The 18,259-nt window shown below is 34.6% G+C and overlaps 1 protein-coding gene across 1 annotated transcript in view; it reads left to right on the top strand.

The window, feature by feature from the left end:
* The first annotated feature begins 483 nt into the window (after positions 1 to 483).
* The window catches only part of LOC132557893 (atrial natriuretic peptide receptor 2-like), a 30,920-nt gene continuing 13,144 nt past the window's right edge, over positions 484 to 18,259 (top strand). Inside the window, exons 1-6 of the mRNA XM_060222418.1 lie at positions 484 to 506; positions 1,309 to 1,506; positions 1,972 to 2,264; positions 15,438 to 15,620; positions 17,032 to 17,193; positions 17,929 to 18,179. Coding sequence (XP_060078401.1) covers positions 484 to 506; positions 1,309 to 1,506; positions 1,972 to 2,264; positions 15,438 to 15,620; positions 17,032 to 17,193; positions 17,929 to 18,179 — 1,110 coding nt within the window. The remainder of the gene's footprint in view (positions 507 to 1,308; positions 1,507 to 1,971; positions 2,265 to 15,437; positions 15,621 to 17,031; positions 17,194 to 17,928; positions 18,180 to 18,259) is intronic.

Here is an 18,259-nt window from a genome sequence, read left to right as displayed (position 1 = left end):
AAGGAGATAGCATTACCTCAGACGAAAGATTCTAGAAGACAAATACGATAATACATGTTTCTGTGTTCGTTTTCAAGACGTATGTAAATGTCATACAGTAATCAAAAGATAAGTTTATATATAATACTCTACACAGGTTCAAAACGGAAATGTACAGTGTTGTCTTTTGTGTCTTTTACAATGCATATAGGATCAAATGCATTTCAACTTATCCGTTCAATTGGAGACATTCACTAATATTTCTTCATCTCTTCAGTAAAATCGATAATTAATTGCTTAAATAAAGATGTTTCTTATTTTCGGAACAAAAATTTAGCTTCCAGCGCTTACCTAGATGATTACATTCTCAAGAGATGTCTTTCCCAGGATTGTATAACGATAGTAATCCCTTCTTATATAAACTAAATTGATACTCCAATCATACAGTGATAGTAAACAGGATTATGCATTCAATCTTTCCCGATAGATGTGTGTCGAGTTAGCATGGTGTCCGGTCAGACGATGAGGTGAGTTCCGAGAACAGAATAACATCAATCTGTATCATGACAGCTCTCTTATCGACAATGAATTGCGGCATTCAATGTCTACCGGTCTTCTAATTTGACATAATACTGAAGTAACTATTTCCTGAACAAAGGTATCGGAACATGATGTCAGATTCTTCCACCGGTAAGTCTGGCGTTGACTTATATTTAAAACTTTTTATGAAATATCATACAAGTAATACAAAAAGACGTATACAACAGGACGTTAAAATATCAGTAGTATATATATAATGATTTAAATATGCTAATACGATGTTGTAGCTTGGCTGTTAAAGCTGTGTAGAACATGCAGATTCACGTGTTGTGGAGTAACATACAGTGATGTCAACACTTAACTAGTTTTCACATCAGAAACTCTTGTGAATGGAACTTGATTGGAAAGTGCTTTGTTGATTTCCTAGATCACGGCGAGCAGACATCTGCAATCAGTTCCAACTGTGATTTCTGATCTTGTATCATTAACCTCATCGATTCCTTAGCTTCTCGGAGATAACTTCTCCGTGGATTCTGTTAAAGTGTTTTAACCGTCTATTTATTTCTGCACTTTTGTTTCACTTTGTGATTTGAAAGAAACACCTCATATCATTTACACACGATACCAATTGTAGGGCAATGACATTTGAAGTTGAAAAGTTGTCATCAAATTAACATAATGGATTTTGATTAAAGATAGGATTTCTGATTTTTATGTTAATGATGAATTTTCTGTGACTGTTTGGTATCTCATGAACTTCAATGATATAATTCAAATTCATTATTCCAGGTGTGGACAGCGGGAGATCGAAGTCATGCAGGTACGTGAGAGATTTATCTGTCCAGTGACTCGGAGCATGATTGACAGCCGGGGCTATCTCTGTACCCTCTCAAGTTCTTGTATTAAGACAACAGGAAGACACGAGTATACTACGTCACGGAGCAACTTATGGGTAGCTCGTCAGGCTCCTCCAGAACAGGGGCCAAGGTACCACTTGTTTTCAGATACACACGAGACCCATCCCTCCGGGGTATATATGTGTCTTCAATTACGTGTTGTATTTATCTGTTAATTCTCGACTGATAATTGTGAATGGATACATACTGTATGGGTATTTCAGACGAAGTCATCCTATACAACAAACCTCAACTGGAATCTCTCGTGATACTGAAAGAATCACATCGAATTACTAAAACAACAGTGGGAACGACTACTTAGCACTTTCAAAATGGCATGTTCAAATTATACACCAAGGATTGTTACTTGCCGACTATTTAGAAATCATTTGTGTTGGAGGTGCTAACGAGATAGCTGTGCATAATCCGTAATTTAGACACATTCTGTTTGGAAATTAGTTTTGGAATGTTAATATCTTATTCATTAAACCACCCACGTGTCGCTGACAAGATTTAGGACAATCTTGATCGGGTACTGATTTCAACATTACTGTAGAACTAAAATGAGTGTTCTCCATTGGTTAATTGTTGTTTTGTGCAATGTTGGATTATCGTCTTCTCTGAGGATTGGTTTGTTGATGCCCAAGGATGTTTATAATTATGGGATTCCAAGTTACCAGACATCTTCTGGGGCCTTTTTGGCAGCTGTCAGTGACATCCACATACCCAATGATACCGTACAATTCACGTTCATTGACACGTTTTGTCTCAACAGCCTCGCTCTGGCCGGAACAGCTAATATCAGCAAAAATGTCGACGTCATAATTGGTCCGTCTTGTGGAGAGGAAGGTATGATTAAGCATTAAAAGTTTTTTAAAAGTTATTTCCAGTTTGAAGTTCGAGCACTTTGCCCTGAAATGTGGGTCTTGGTCATTCATCTTAGATAACTTGATTTCTATGTTAATAATTCGCAATCGTAAAAGTAAAGTGTTAGAACAAAAATATTATATGACATTTATCATCAACAATTGTTTCTAAAAATAATGGATCAAAGAATAATGATTTTTAAAACTTGTATTTGCTTATCACAACAAGAAGAAAATACCAACATTTGAATAGGCGTTATAGATATTTGACGAATACTTGGGTTAAACTAATTTCTCTGTGTTAAGGTTAAATTGCCTTGTGGATCAGCAGGGATTTCCTGACTTATCTCAAATCAATATAAAGGCTTTAGAGTAAGATGTGATATCTACCGCCTGCCACTGTTGGTGTCGGTGAGACTATCATTTGTAGGTCTATTGATAAAATTGGGCTTTAAATAAAAACATTTTGATGACGTTTGAAAAAGTAGGTACCTACTATATGTAATGCCTTGTGATTATTGATAAAGCCCCGTAACTGTTTGATATAGTTTGTCATATCTTCCGAAATCAATTTCACACAGGTATACCTTGTTCACTATGTGCTATATTTACTCATTGGTCACAATTCGAATGTCTGGTGTTCTATATACGAATTTACTGTCCTATATGTTAAATGAACAAAATTGAGAACTTAGATGATAATGTAACACTAAGTTACGTAATGTCCAATTGTATTACATGTAACATAACTGAAAACTTCAAGATCCGTGTCAAAGAAAACTTTATTTTAACAATCTAAATTTTTCGTTACTTTGTTTCGCGTAGGAAGATATCTGTGATAGTTCATGTTGGATGTATAACATATACTTCCGTTACTAGGTGTCGTCGATGAAGCTACACTTCCGGAACACCAAGTTTTTTTCAATGTTGTCCGTGCAAATCTTTCTGATATTGTATAGTTTGGCTTTGTTTAATCAATTTTTGAGTATAAAATATGTTTTGTCGATATATGTTTTTTATTTAAGATTTTAATTTGTTAATTAGTGTCATTCGTTATACCAAACATTAGTTCAGATAATACTACAGTATAAAAGTCCATTTATTCATTACACTTAGCACAATTTACCAAGTGTTGTTATTATCATTAGCAATATGTAGTTACCACACGGCTGTTGGAACACATGAAGTTGTATGTTTCAAACGAATAGGTCACCGAGTAAAATAAGAGTTTCGCCTAACACCGTTTTATTGTGAAATTGATTTCATGTCATACACTTTTGTTTTACGATTGGAAAGAAACAGACATTTTCTTTTCTTTCTATATGGAATTATTTCAGTTCGTGTATTTGTCTTTTTCAATCCCCACTTAGTCACAAAAAGTCACCATGGCAATAATTCAGGGAAATTAAAATACACTGTCAACGTAGCGCCATTTTAGATTTCATATCAGTTGAGAATATAACAGTTTGGTTTTGTGATGGTTAACAATGTGAATTCATATCCAAACGTTAATCCAAGGTAATATATGATCATATACATCAGTTGTTCTTATTCATTACATTATAAACAATAATCATTTGTGATTATACGAATATTGTGTATGTACAAACTGTGTATATACACGTGATCACTTTGTAATTATTCATACATATATCAATATTACACGGAATTGTGTGTTTTTGTGTGGTATATTAAGTGTATTATATCTACGAATGTTAGGATTTTGTACAGTATGTGGGAATGTAATATATGTTTTGTTTATTTAAGGGAGTTGGTTGTTTGAACAAATGAGAGCCGTCTTGCATGACAACATATTGTCAAGAAATATTGAACCTAGGATTTCAACTCTGACAATGATCTCTCTATTCTGCGCAACACTTAAGTTGTTCTAATATTTTGGTCACTTGAGTTGGTTTCTTTGAGCCGACAATATGCTGATAAAGTGTGTTCATATACCGTCATATTCCTGTTCTATTTTGTTTCTGTTTACATGGGAGTATGGGAGATGATATTACATTTATTTTCATGTTTTACTAGTAATCAATGTCATTTAGGTAAAACTTGAGCTGATCTCTAAATAAACAAAAATTGTCTCAGTGACGAGATAATTGAACCGGTGATATTTGAAACATTGTTTTGTCATCTGTAAGGTATACAAAGTGATATTAAGTACCAACAATAGATATCATTATTTAGAGCAGAAGAGTCGGATGTAGGTGCTGTTCATTATAAAATAACAATGTCTACATTTTTTATTTCTAATATTTTGGGGCTATTGTCTGATCTAATGTGAAGCAATTTTCTACCTTCGATTTTGAAAATTATGTGAATGAATTAAGAATGGAGAACATGTGCAAGGAAATGCTTATCATTATACATGTTGAGAAGCTGTTTTTACAATGTATACGACCAGATCTCTAGATACTTTAGTACTATATACAAGTGGAGAGGCTATTCTTTACAATGTGCATTACGAAATCTCTAAACATCATAGATCAGTACCATATACTCGCGGAGAGGCTATCTTTCTTCAGTGTGTATTACCATAGCACCACACACCATAGTTCAGTACCATATACTCGTGGAGGGACTATTTTTTTCAGTGTGTATTACCATAGCACCACACACCATAGTTCAGTACCATATACTCGTGGAGGGACTATTTTTTTCAGTGTGTATTACCATAGCACCACACACCATAGTTCAGTACCATATACTCGTGGAGGGACTATTTTTTCAGTGTGTATTACCATAGCACTACACACCATAGTTCAGTACCATATACTCGTGGAGGGACTATTTTTTCAGTGTGTATTACCATAGCACTACACACCATAGTTCAGTACCATATACTCGTGGAGGGACTATTTTTTTCAGTGTGTATTACCATAGCACTACACACCATAGTTCAGTACCATATACTCGTGGAGAGACTATTTTTTTCAGTGTGTATTACCATAGCACTACACACCATAGTTCAGTACCCCATAAAAAACCAATATGACAGCACGTGTAAATAGAGTTATCTATATGTTATCATTAATCACATTACCAGCGGCCATGACATTTCAAAAGAGCACGTTATGCAACTTTATGTAATTATGATACGTTTTGTTCTTACAATAAATAACGACAGTTTCCTTGGAGGTATTTTGGGTTTAATTTCCCGTTGTTGGTTTAACTTCACTGTATGATATCAATACACCTTTACCTTATATCTTACATGGTTTGTTAATGGAACATGTCATTCAGGTTCAATAATGTGTTTGATGTGTATCATACTTGACTCATATTACATTTTCCCAATATTTTATGGAAGATGTGTAGTAATTTGGTTTGAACACTCAAAGTTTTGGTGATCGTTATTTTGCCTGTTGGTTCTGTTGTTGTATATCTTGCTCTCATTTGAGAACGTGATATTACGTACTTGGATTGGCAAAGGTTTATATGGCGGGTGTCGATGAAGCGGAAGACGTTTACTCCTCCGGAAGACCTGGTCTTATTTTCCTTGTACCTTTTCAGGAGTCTCCGTTTAAATCTTTATTTTGTTCATATTTTGCCCTAGAATTATGGTATTCGAGTTTTGATTATGAATATGTTGATTTGTTGGTATTTTCGTGTTTTTTGGGGAGTTGTACCTTTGAGACATGGGTAAATTTAGAGAGCCATGACTGAGAAATTCATCGAGATCATATCAACTAGACGTGTTTGCTAGTTCTGAATTTGAGTTACCATATTGCTCCTTTGGTGTCGTATCATAGCTGTAACTTCTTAAAGTTGTGATCTAGCGGGGTACCTGTTCATCGTATGCGTGTGTTCATTACATTTTTACTTATACAAAAGACGTACAAGTAGCGCCTTGCAATACATTAATTAGATACAGTAAAGACCAATAATGAAGTTAACTGCATCACATAACTTTGGCGGTGACTAATATAGATCCGAATTTGTCGAATCAAATGTCAAAAAGTTAAAATAACGTTAAGTACATGTGAATATTCTGAACCGTGTCACTGGAAATGAAAAGTACGTTATAGTATGTTAAATGTGATATACACCTATATGTCGTATGTACAATATTCATAACATGGAATTACATAGAATTATTTAAACATTTGTACACCTGAAATGATACCAAAACGTCAGCAAAATTGTGACGTCACATAAGAGAAATTTTTGTGAATTTTGGATTTCGCGTCGATAATGTGAGAAAAGTTTCTCCTTGATTGTATGTTGCTTTCTGAGAGAAGTTCCTGTTGTATCCACATGGCGTCAAACATTTTACACACATTCCCAGAACAAGTTATTCCTTGCACAAACTAATTTGTAAAATTACGCCGTGTTAGACTTTACGCGACTCCGACTACATGTCCAAGTCCCGTTTGTATTGTTTAACAAGGGCGATACATCGCGGTTTATCGGTGCAATTTCGTTACTTAACCAAAATGTTATATACATCTTTGTTGCGACACCTCCATAGAATTTCTTAACAAAGATAAAATGCAAACTATTTGAGGTTTTTAAGGTCTTGGACCCTTTTCTAAATCTCCAGCACTCGACTATTTATAATCAGAAATAGCAAAAATAAAATACAAATTATTGAAGGTTTTTAAGGTCGATGCCCCTGTTCCCAACTTCCAACACTCGACTATTTATAATGAGAAATAGAATAGATAAAATATAAACTGCGTCTGATATTACCGGTAAGAGTGTCCTTAATATACTGACAATATTGGTTAACCAGGACTGTTATTATACCACAGAAGAGGTAATCATGGAGCTGACACTCTGGTTTTGAATTCCTGTTATAACTTTATCGTACAGACCGGCTTCAAACGTTTGATTTGTCGCGACCCTAACCATTATGAGCCCAAAATACTGACATTTCTTACAGCACTGAACAATAGGTCACGTTCGTCTTTTCCTCTTTTAGATGTTTATTTCTGAAAATAACGTCAATATCTTAGCTACTTGATAGTCTTGGGAGATGGTGAAAACGCTATCGTTCCAATCCTCCTGAAAACTGATGTATTCGTTCTATGTCTCCTTCAAGCTTTATTAGGTTGATTTGTAGACGATGTTACAATAGAAAAGATAGAAAAAAATCGAAGCTACATGATAAAAATGATAATAACTGATGTTATGTAAAACCGCCGATAGCAATCACCCCAGGATATACACTAGTGACATGGACTGGAAAACAGGTGAATCACGTTTCACTTAAACATATTTTATTGTAACAATTAAAATGGGATTGGGCCCAAGTTTTCCATCTTATATCAAGCCCTTTCCCCGTAAAGTTTGACAAAATACATAATGCGAAGATAAAACGACATCATGTTTAAATACAAAATTAAACGGAGAGAGAGGGGTGGGGGAGGGAGAGAGAGGGGGAGAGAGAGAGAGAGAGAGAGAGAGAGGCCCCGTCTTCCGGGTCCTTCATGTTATTCTCGCTCCTAGTTTGCCAGAGTAAGCAGAGACATTTCATTTAACATTCTCTTTTATTTTGATTAATTTAGGTTTCGGTATAGAATTATTCTCTGGTCCGCATAATTATTACAAATGAAGAAGTAGTGGCAGGTGTTGTCAAGAGGATGTCTGTATGGCAGTGACGGTTGTCTATTAAATTAGATCCGAAAAGGTCATTGTTTAAAAAAGTACTAGAATTATGCAGTATATTAGCTTGCCGTGTACTAATCAAATAATAAGTAACTAGTACGGGGGTTCGAATAAAATTTTTAAAAACTGAATAAGTAACACTACGTCTAATTTCACGTAGCGCTGAAGGTCTGTAGTCACAATATTCACGCGTATCCCCTTTTTTAAATAACGGCATTACTAGAGCTAATTTCCAATGTGACGGAAAGACACCAGTTTCCAAGGAAGCTCTAAATATTAACGACAATACATAGCTATAGATTCTGCGGTATTTTTTAATATAATCTAAGTGTATCACTGCCTACCGCTTTATAAGTATGTAATGATTTAAGAATGTCAGAAATGTCGTCTAATTGAATTGGTATGTCTGGTAAAGTAGCGTCCGTCCTTAACTCTACTTCTGGTGGATCATGTGACAGATAACGTTAAACATATATCACTTTTGGAGTAAGAAGTATAAATCAATACAATAGTGATGTACGACATCTCTAAAAAATCACTACTACATATACCATCAGGGTGATACGTTGATGATATTATTTTTTTATTGACCAATCATATCGATGCTTTCAGCCAGAAACCGAAAGTCGGATAAGTGGTTAGCTTACATTGCCTCATAGCTGTGTATACACAACAGATCAACTCTGTTCGGATAGTTAACAATAGTAGATTGCTTAGAACAACCCGCTCAACAGGGTGCTGGCATGACATCAAGGGCAGGAATACCGCTAAGATTTCACTACTGATTTTCGCGTTATTGAAAACCAAGATATTTTCTTCTCACTATACCATTTTGAAAATATAATAAAGATAATTCAATGATTTCCCGTTGAATATCACATATGTTTCATTCGTATGTCAGAAAATACCGTATACATCTGTATACATCTAAATCGTGCTGCTCCACCTTGGTGAGAAATATCAATACATTATCACGCTTGTTAAAAGGGACTGCATGGTTTAATTTTCATTTCATAACAGATTAAAACCATTATAACATTTAAAAATCTCTTAAAAGCTTCGCACTTTCTGCTAATTTTAGTATTCAAAAGTTTGCATAATCATTTGATGCGGTAAGTCAAAACGAAGTTCCGAAAGGTCACGTGATAAACTCGGCTCTCTCCGATAAAAACAGCGAATGGCGATAGACATAACACCGAGTGTCGACTACCATTAGTTTGAAGCTGATAATCTTTATAATGTTTTTCTCAAAAGGTGTTATTTTTTGTGACAAAGTCTAATTTCAAGTATTACATTACTTACCCGAAATTAAACGCATGGGAAAATTAAAGTAATCTAACCATTTAGTCCCTTAAATGCATTATAGTCAAAGAAAACCCATTATATACCCTCTGTGATAACAGAGAACCACACATCTTCATAGTCAAACATATATATATATATATATACCCGTTACTAAATATCTGAGGACCAAATCAGTATCTCTATTAGGGTAGTGCGTGAAAGTATCTGTATACTGTATCTGTATCTGTACACAATGGCATCATTATATATGTATTCATAATAAGGGATTTGTGTCTCCATACATCCTCATCGCCTGAACGGGACAGAACTGAGAAAATTGAAAATGATATGGAAGATATAAACTGGACATAAACTTATATACAAATACAGTATGGTCGGGTGATATTAGATGAATATTGGCAAAAAATACAATCATTTTTGTTTATATTAGCGACGTGTTTCCAAGAGGACAAAGATTAATATGTTGATACTATACAATCATTCATGTGGCGTCACTGTCGTAGGACAAAAGGTTGTCCCTAATAAGCAGACAGGTATCATTTGTCACAATCATTTTATTCAAAGAACAGCAAAACTTGAAATGAAAAAGTTTGATGAGATAAACTAAACAGACATAAAGCTGTTTTTGTACAGTGGACGAAATGAAAAAGGTTCTTTTCTTGTTTGTTTTGTTTTTTGTTTTTGTTTTGTTTGTTTGTTTTTTAATGGGACATTACCTTGAGTTGGTGCGTAATTGTTATAGGTCGTCTGACAAAAATAAACAGTCGTGGACACCAGATTGAAAGACAATGAAGTTAGTACATATTATGGACTTACAGCATGTTCAGGCTATCGGCCGTTATCAACGTAAGATAAACACCTACACGATATAAAGTAGATTAAGGTGTGTCGTAGGAAGGACACATTGTTTACACCTATTGAAATTGTATCAACAACGAGTAGGGCGTGATTGTACAAGTATAGTGGAACACTAGGAGTAGTGAGTTGTGTGGCAAACGAGAGTTTGAAGTGTCACTGAAGAGCAAAGCAGTCGTCAGTTTGACGACAGATTGGCCATATTATCTTGTCCTTGAGTGGTATTGTAACTGTAAACAGTAGGGATTTACTACATAGCAAATTAATCACACAATCACTGTGTGTGAAAGATAGATATAAACATTCAATTGTCAAATATAAAGATTGAATTTCAAATCCTGTACAACTACATTTCATCATGGTTGTTTTAACGTTTTTAGAGATAGTTGTATGAGATAGCGCGCGAGAGCGTTCGTGATATGGAAACCCGTTGTTTTGGAGGTGAAGTTTATACGACAAGAAGCATAAAATAAACACAACATTACAATTCTCCGTAGAATTGAGTTATCGTGCAAATTTTTAAGTGTAAGGAATGATTACAGCCGTGCTATTGTAATACATTATTCTGTTTGTTAAGATATAAAGAAAATAATATTTGTATGTAATAAAGATACATTTAGAATCTGGAGTTTCTATGTCGTGTGCAACTTATGAAATGAGTCTTAACAATATTTTGGAGGCTTAAGCTGAAATAAAAAAAGACGGGTGTCATAAATTGCATACGAAATGGAACCAAATTTCAAGATTTTTTCACGTGAACAATTGATCTACGTGTAAATATCACAGAAAACACAGTTTCCGGGTCATTCTTGAAAAAATCGATGGTCTGTATTGTAACGTCACACATTATCTGCGAATGTGTGACGTCAGTTTATCTTTATGTTTTGATTCTTATTATTTACTGACGTCATAATAGGCCAAATTACACTAGTGTAAAACGTGGAAAAATCCACGAGTAAAGTATTTCAATTACAAGTGTATATATGATGCATCAAGTTACACAATGTTTAAACTTGTATAGCACATTATGTATACTATACTATTAATTTACGCAAGCGACGTGATACGGTAGAACACACAGATTAGCCGATAAAACATCACTACAGTGACGACGTGTGGAATATTCATAATAAGTTTATCTTTATTATTTTCTCATATAAACCATTTTTTTCTATTCTCATATATAACGATCTAAGGGGCGAAAAAGACAATAAACAAAAAAACAATAATCCTTATTGGTTCGTAATGTAAACCTTTTCATTATTTGAGAACCTGACATTACTTACTAGGATTGATCAATATTTAGATACATTTTGTCGTCAGAAAGCAGAATGTGCTTACTCTTCCGGAACACCTGGTCTTATTCTCCTTGCATTTTTTCAGTGGTATCTATTTAAATCTTTCTGCTGATAATAATCGGTTACCAAGTTTGAGTTTGAATTAAGATACTACTGAAGTGTGGGTGATGATTTCGGTTGTTTTTACGCCCAGTAGTCGTAAAAGCTGAAGTTTAAATGATTATGTTTAAATCAATAATACTACACATCACTTATAAAACCATTATATTTTACATTGTGGTTGTTATAGGAACGTAGTGTTTGAATTTAGAAAGCTAATGGAAGTACTGCTATAAGATAATTAGTGTATAACGTAGTTTAATCCGTCATTTGGCCCTACTTAGGATGTCTTAATCTGTATGTCTGTTGACAAGTGCAATTCACTTGACAATTTATTAATTTGTACACTGTTTGAGATTGCAGGTGGTAGACAATACTGGTGAACTTTTAGCACCGGAGGTTTTTTGTAACCAACAAGGCATGTTTTGATCTATAAACTCATATACAAGATGGAGTTGGCGTTCGTTTGAAACAATTCGATATTGAAAATCATTACATTTATTGAATTTTGCGGTTAGTGCACCTGCTCAGCTACTTTTTGGCATTTATTTCGGCAAATATGGATTTTTCTCGGCCAACTCCTAGGTTTTAATATTTAATCTCCTAGCATTATTGTCGAGTTCTAGAAGGACGAAACAGCTGTATGTCGCATTTTTATTCATTATTTGGTACATTGATATCTAATACTTTGTATTGAAATGTGCTAGTCGGTTTGTGTGTCTATTGCAGAAGCTTTCAAGCAATCACTATTCATAACAGGTTAATGTCAATTATCTATTGAAATATATCAAAAAAATACACGGACACTCCGCAGATATGCAAAGGAGTGTAAGATACATTGCAACGGTCGACAAAACTAACATAACAAGTAAACATCAGTCGAGTGAACAAAAGGCACATGGTTTTATAAAGGACTATACACATGCAGGCGTCCAAGTGAACAACACCAAGTGGATTTGATAATATATGTAGTACATGTATGAGTGGACTCGGAGATATGACCACCGTATAATGTAATAGGTTTTTATTTGATTCTGTGTAAAACGACAATGAGGCGTTTGTGTATGATACAGACGCTACAGGCAAGTCTGATAGAGGGCTTTACTGCGTCACTAGGAACCATTGTTTGGTGTTTTATAGTTTTTGAAAATATCGTAACTCATATTTAGTTTATTGCAATATCCCTACACTAGCTCATTCAATAAACATAATGTTTATACACGTTGTGTTGTTTACGATTTACAATTATCATTCTCACTAAAATTATTGTTTGTCTCGGTTTTATATCAAAGTAGAATCGATGCAAATTGAATAACAAGCTATATTTGAATATCTTTTGTTTTGCATTATTAAACAAGAGTATGAGTATAGAATGTAACAGTGATGGCGTTCTACCAAAAACGTCCCAGAACGAGACGCACTAGAAGGACTCCTGAACACCTATTTCAATTAATCACGTAGTAAAGATAAATACGATTTCTGACAACGCATGTGCATTCGTTGATTTTAATTTCGGTTACGTTTAGACAGAATAAGGTCCTAGTGCTCCAGACGTCAGGAGAGAGAGAGGAGGAGAGAGGGAGAAAGAGAGAAGGGAGGGAGAGAGGGAGGGAGCGAGAGAGAGAGAGAGAGGGAGTAGGAGGAAGAGAGAGAGGGGGAGAGAAGGAGAGAGAGAGGGGAGGAGAGGGAGAGAGAGAGAGAGAGGGAGAGAGAGAGAGAGGGAGGGAGGGAGAGAGAGAGAGAGAGAGAGAGAGAGAGAGAGAGAGAGAGAGAGAGAGAGAGAGAGAGAGAGAGAGAGTTTTAGGGTAAGAGAGAGGGGGGGGGAGAGAGAGAGTACTTGTACCTTTTTCTATAACCGATGTTTGGTAAATCTTAGGGGAAAAGTCACACAAGAAAACTAAGTTATAGACAATATTATAGTGCTTCAGCTAACTCTAGACTTTCGTAATGATGCAAAATATTATCTATTTTTATTGTTTTAATCAACTTGTAAACACACTAATATGATAGACTACTTTACATAGGTTGATAAGATAAACGTATGTATGATAAACTAATGTATATATGTATAGATGATACTTTTATATACATATGTATATATGACAAATATATGTATGTATGAATGACAAATTTATAAAATATATATTGAGATATGATAAATTTGTGTAGATAAGTTTATATGATAAACGTGTATACAGAGAGATTCAATGAAGGTCTACAATATCAACTACTAGTTTTTATTTTGATAATTATCCTTGCGCAACTTAACCAATATGTCTACCTCCATAGTCTGTAATGCATGTGCTCGTTTTGTCACAGAAAGCCAGCAAATCTCCTTATCGTGAAGATTATAATTCACAACACGTTTACCCTCTTCCTAATTCATGGTTTAGTGTGTTTCTATATTGCATTTCGTTTTTTTCTAACGGTTCCACTGATAATACACAATGTTTCATTATTTTCTCTTAGTATTGTTCTTTGTATCAGTCTCCGTTGGATGTAAGTTGTCTATCTCTGTTTTACCAAACCCAGTAGTAGTCATCAGACGTTAAAATATTCCTCTCAGGAATGAATTGTATGCCTACCAACTTTATTGATAATTATATTAGAGAGTTACATCCTGGCATCAGAAATAAGTAATTTAATCTGCTAGGCATTGATATGCTTGTTACATATACATGTAAACATAGTTAGATCTAGAAACACTGCAGAAACAGACTTCCGAACCTAGGTGTCGCGTAGAGATGTGAGGGCAGGTAAGCTGTCGATTCACAAATCGTGTACCCACTTATAAATAATGACTATATATTATGATGAACCGATGGCCCCAAACACTTATATCACAATTAATTTAACTTCTAAAGGCTGATCGAAGAAAAGTTAAACTCTGTATATACAATAGACAAAGAGAATTGATTGGTCTCAGTGATTGATGATTAGTTTCGTGTTACACAAACGGGCATGTTATCTACGTGTGTGTTTAGGTTGTTAAAGACGTAGAGATTGAATGTAAACACAATCGTTTACAATCTTATCATTGGCAGTCTGTGTACCCGGTCTGATTAAGTACGGTGACAACACAAGCACATGGTCGTAGGTCGCTCCCTTTGTCACGGTTTATTGTATAATTCGGACCAATTAATTACTCACTAGAACACGAACGTTTGCCACGAAATCAACACAATTAACACCTTTATGTAATAACGGTATTGAGATAGAGAGTAGTCGGCTAGTTACCGTGATATTTATGTAGATTGGTTTAATTCATTTTTCAATACCACATTATGCAGATACAATGATATACCAATGTTAAGTAAACATGTAAATGTACTTATGTGTCAAGGACGGAAGAAGAAACTCGCCGTGTAAATAACAACTTTATTATCATATTACTAGTGATTGAATTGTCTTGGAATGTATCATTGATTTTCTGTTTATAAACATGAAACATGAGATGGGCGTTCGTTATTAATATTGCTTGTGTTATTTTGGTCACGTGTTATATTTTTTAGCATTAATAGACAATATTATAATGTCTACATTTTAAGATCTTTAAAAATTCAACATGGTATATAGATATCTGCATAGTCTCTTAACCTTACAGTATAAATAATGTTGCTTATTGGTTTTATATCTCAGGTTACGATGGATATTGATAAACAATATGATTTTATCTTAATTAAATTGTTTGAAACACATCTCGCGGTAATATAGCTTTGAGAACGTAGCATTGCGACCCTTGACCCAGATTTCAATGACAGTGCTTGCGATGAGACAGTTTACCCTACATGAAAATTTGGTCTTAGTTCACATGTCCTCACAAAGGTCTCCATATATCTTATCTTTTTCATCATTTCATCGATGTTGAATTTGAATTATAATTTTGTTGAATTGGTGGTTACTCGATATTTTCTTATCACTTACAGAAATACATTAACACTTTAACATTGAGACTTCATGTATTTCCATCTGTTTTTCAGCTATCCATGTTGTGTCTCTGTTGGTGTCTGCCTGGGGAATTCCCATTATAACATGGACTCCAGTTGGAGAGGAGTACTTCCAGTCCCACGAAATAACGACACTCATCTCTACATTTGGAACATACCAGAATTTCACACAGTCGCTCGCAAGAGTTTTGTTACAATACTCTTGGAAAAATATAGGTAATAGGAAACATTAAGATATACTTTCTGATATTCAACCCATTACCATGATATGACTTTAAATTTCTGTACAGTATACGTATCTACCAAGGATACTGGAACTCTGATAGTACATTTTTCATATCCCTCACACGTGCTTTCTTGCAGGTTCATATTCTTGTATCGTACATAAGGATATGGAAAGAAAAATAGAAATTGAGAACAGTTTAATACAACAAATTGTTTTTGTAAGGTATAGGCAAAATGGATCACATTAAGAAAATGCTTGCTCTAAATGTACTTATGTCAGCATAATAACATTTTAGCGCTTCAAGAATTTTTGATGAAGTGGTGCAATGACGACATTAAGCAGCCGTAATAATTGTTAAATAAACGCAATGCAGAAACTACAATTTGCGCAATGATGTATTAAAATGCATTACTTTGTGAACGATAAGATAATATGACCGCAACATATCGCCGCTGACAGTATTTTATTTTTTTAGTTTTACTGTAAATACCGTATAATTTGAATGCACAAAAATAATGTTTCTCAACGTTAAATACTAGACAGTAAACATCTGAAATAGAAACGAGGTTTATACACTTCATGTGTTGAGATAAAGATTTTTATGCATTCCACAGTGGTGGTCCTCAGAAATGTCTGGGGGAGATGGAAGTTTCTCCCATATCCGGACATGTGCGATAAACTTTGCTCGCTCCGCTTATCTCAATAGACGGATTACAATACTTGTGGATACCGTAGCAAACTCGAGTATCTCAAATTGCTGTGAAATCAGAAATTGTCCGTATTCTTTAAACACGAAAAAAAATTTACTTCTTTTTAATTGGAATGCATCTATAGGATATGCGCAATTGATTTGTGTTTGTCTGCGTACCTATTATGCTAATATAACACAGTCATATGATTATGATATTACAACACTTCCCTGATATATTATTATCTTGGAATATTGAAATCAATATAGTTGTCTCTATACATATATGTATATATTGTTGAGGAGAGAATACATTTATCTTATAAAAGGATCAAAAGAGTTTGTCTTCTTATGTTTAAGTCGCTTGTGTTAGTTTCAAATGTTGGTTACGAGTAATGTATCGTTTTATATATTCTAACTTTTATTTCATTCAGTGAACTTTTTCGGTCTTGTCCATTAAAATTGATATAAGATTGAACTGATGCTCGTTAAGATGCTGATCGTTTCGTTGTATTTATTTTTATTTGAGAACGAAACATTAGTTGCCGGGGTTGAGCAAGACGAAGAAGCCGTTCATTCTTCCAGAGCACCTAGACTCATGACTTTTTCATTTGCTTTCTTGAGGATTTAAAAAAATCATTTTTGTTCATCTCTTTTCATCGTTTGGGTTTGGACTGTGACTAATTTATCTTGTCGGTATTATTTCCGTGTAGGCGTGATATACTTCGGAAATGAGATATGTGAGAAAATATCCCATTACATCTCCACCGGATTTCCGGACAATGACATCCTCATCCATCGGGTGGAAAAGTTAGACAATTTCACCCAACCGGAAGTGGATAAGGCCATCAGCAATGTCAAAGACCAAGTAGCCAGTAAGTCACGTGATTTTCCCTTCAATAAAGTTTTGGTGAAGCGAAACATTGTATGGTATGAACACCTGTATCTAAGCAGTGAGTAAACTTACATACATAGTTGCTGATTTTGAAGCAGCTGAGTATTGTTCTAAATATAGATATGCCAATATACATCACAGGAAAGATAAAACTGGTAAACAGATGTAACAAAGTTATCTAATGGAACAATTCATGAGCATGATAACCAAACCATTCTAGTGTCACACCCTAAAACTTTGTGGTGTATCGGTATATTAAATCCTCAATTATATTAATTACTAGAATCAATTGAGAAAGATACATGTACAACAATATGAGCAATGTAAACACACTTTCTGCTATCTTAATTTTGCTGTGATGATTCCTCAGCTCTCGATTTGTTTTCATATTGACTTTTGAAAAGATTTTACAAAAGACACGCAAATGACAACACTTTTCAAAACAAATTTAGAATGAGAAAATGAGAGTCAGCTAATAAGTTAAACTACATCATACAGCTGTCTCGTCCTTTAGCTAACGCCACGGATGCTATGTGCAAAAATTGTGGAACCCAAGGAGGTGTCTAAATAAAGGTCAAAACTCAGACAATGAGGTCACGGCTTCAAAGCTCAATATATATCATAATATTTAGTATCGAATAAGTTAAAACATTATATATATATTTGTGGGTTCTTCTTGACTTTTTTGTCTATAGTACACTCCTTGCTATTACAGTTATTATCTTGTGTTTACCGAGTGAGTATCTACTGGATGTCCTACTCGTGGCTCAGAAGAAGGGTATGGCTAGCGGGGATTACATGTTTATATACTGTAAGTTTAACCCTCTAATCAACCATCTGCCTGTAAATAACGGCACAAACAAGGAGCGTATGGAGCAGATCATGGAGTCAGTTCTCCACTTCGGTCCACAAACCATGATTAAACCGTCGGAAGTTAACAGATTCGGATCAACGTTAAATCATACGGTACGTATACAGCAGTATTTGTATGATTCCTATGAAGTGTCTGGTTGATTTTTTACTTCATTTTCAATACACTTGTACGC

The sequence above is a fragment of the Ylistrum balloti genome, unplaced genomic scaffold (assembly GCF_031769215.1).
Source record: "Ylistrum balloti isolate Yb309-2 unplaced genomic scaffold, AGI_CSIRO_Ybal_v1 Utg370738, whole genome shotgun sequence".
Lineage (NCBI taxonomy): Eukaryota > Metazoa > Mollusca > Bivalvia > Pectinida > Pectinidae > Ylistrum > Ylistrum balloti.
This window is presented reverse-complemented; position numbering and strand designations above follow the sequence as displayed.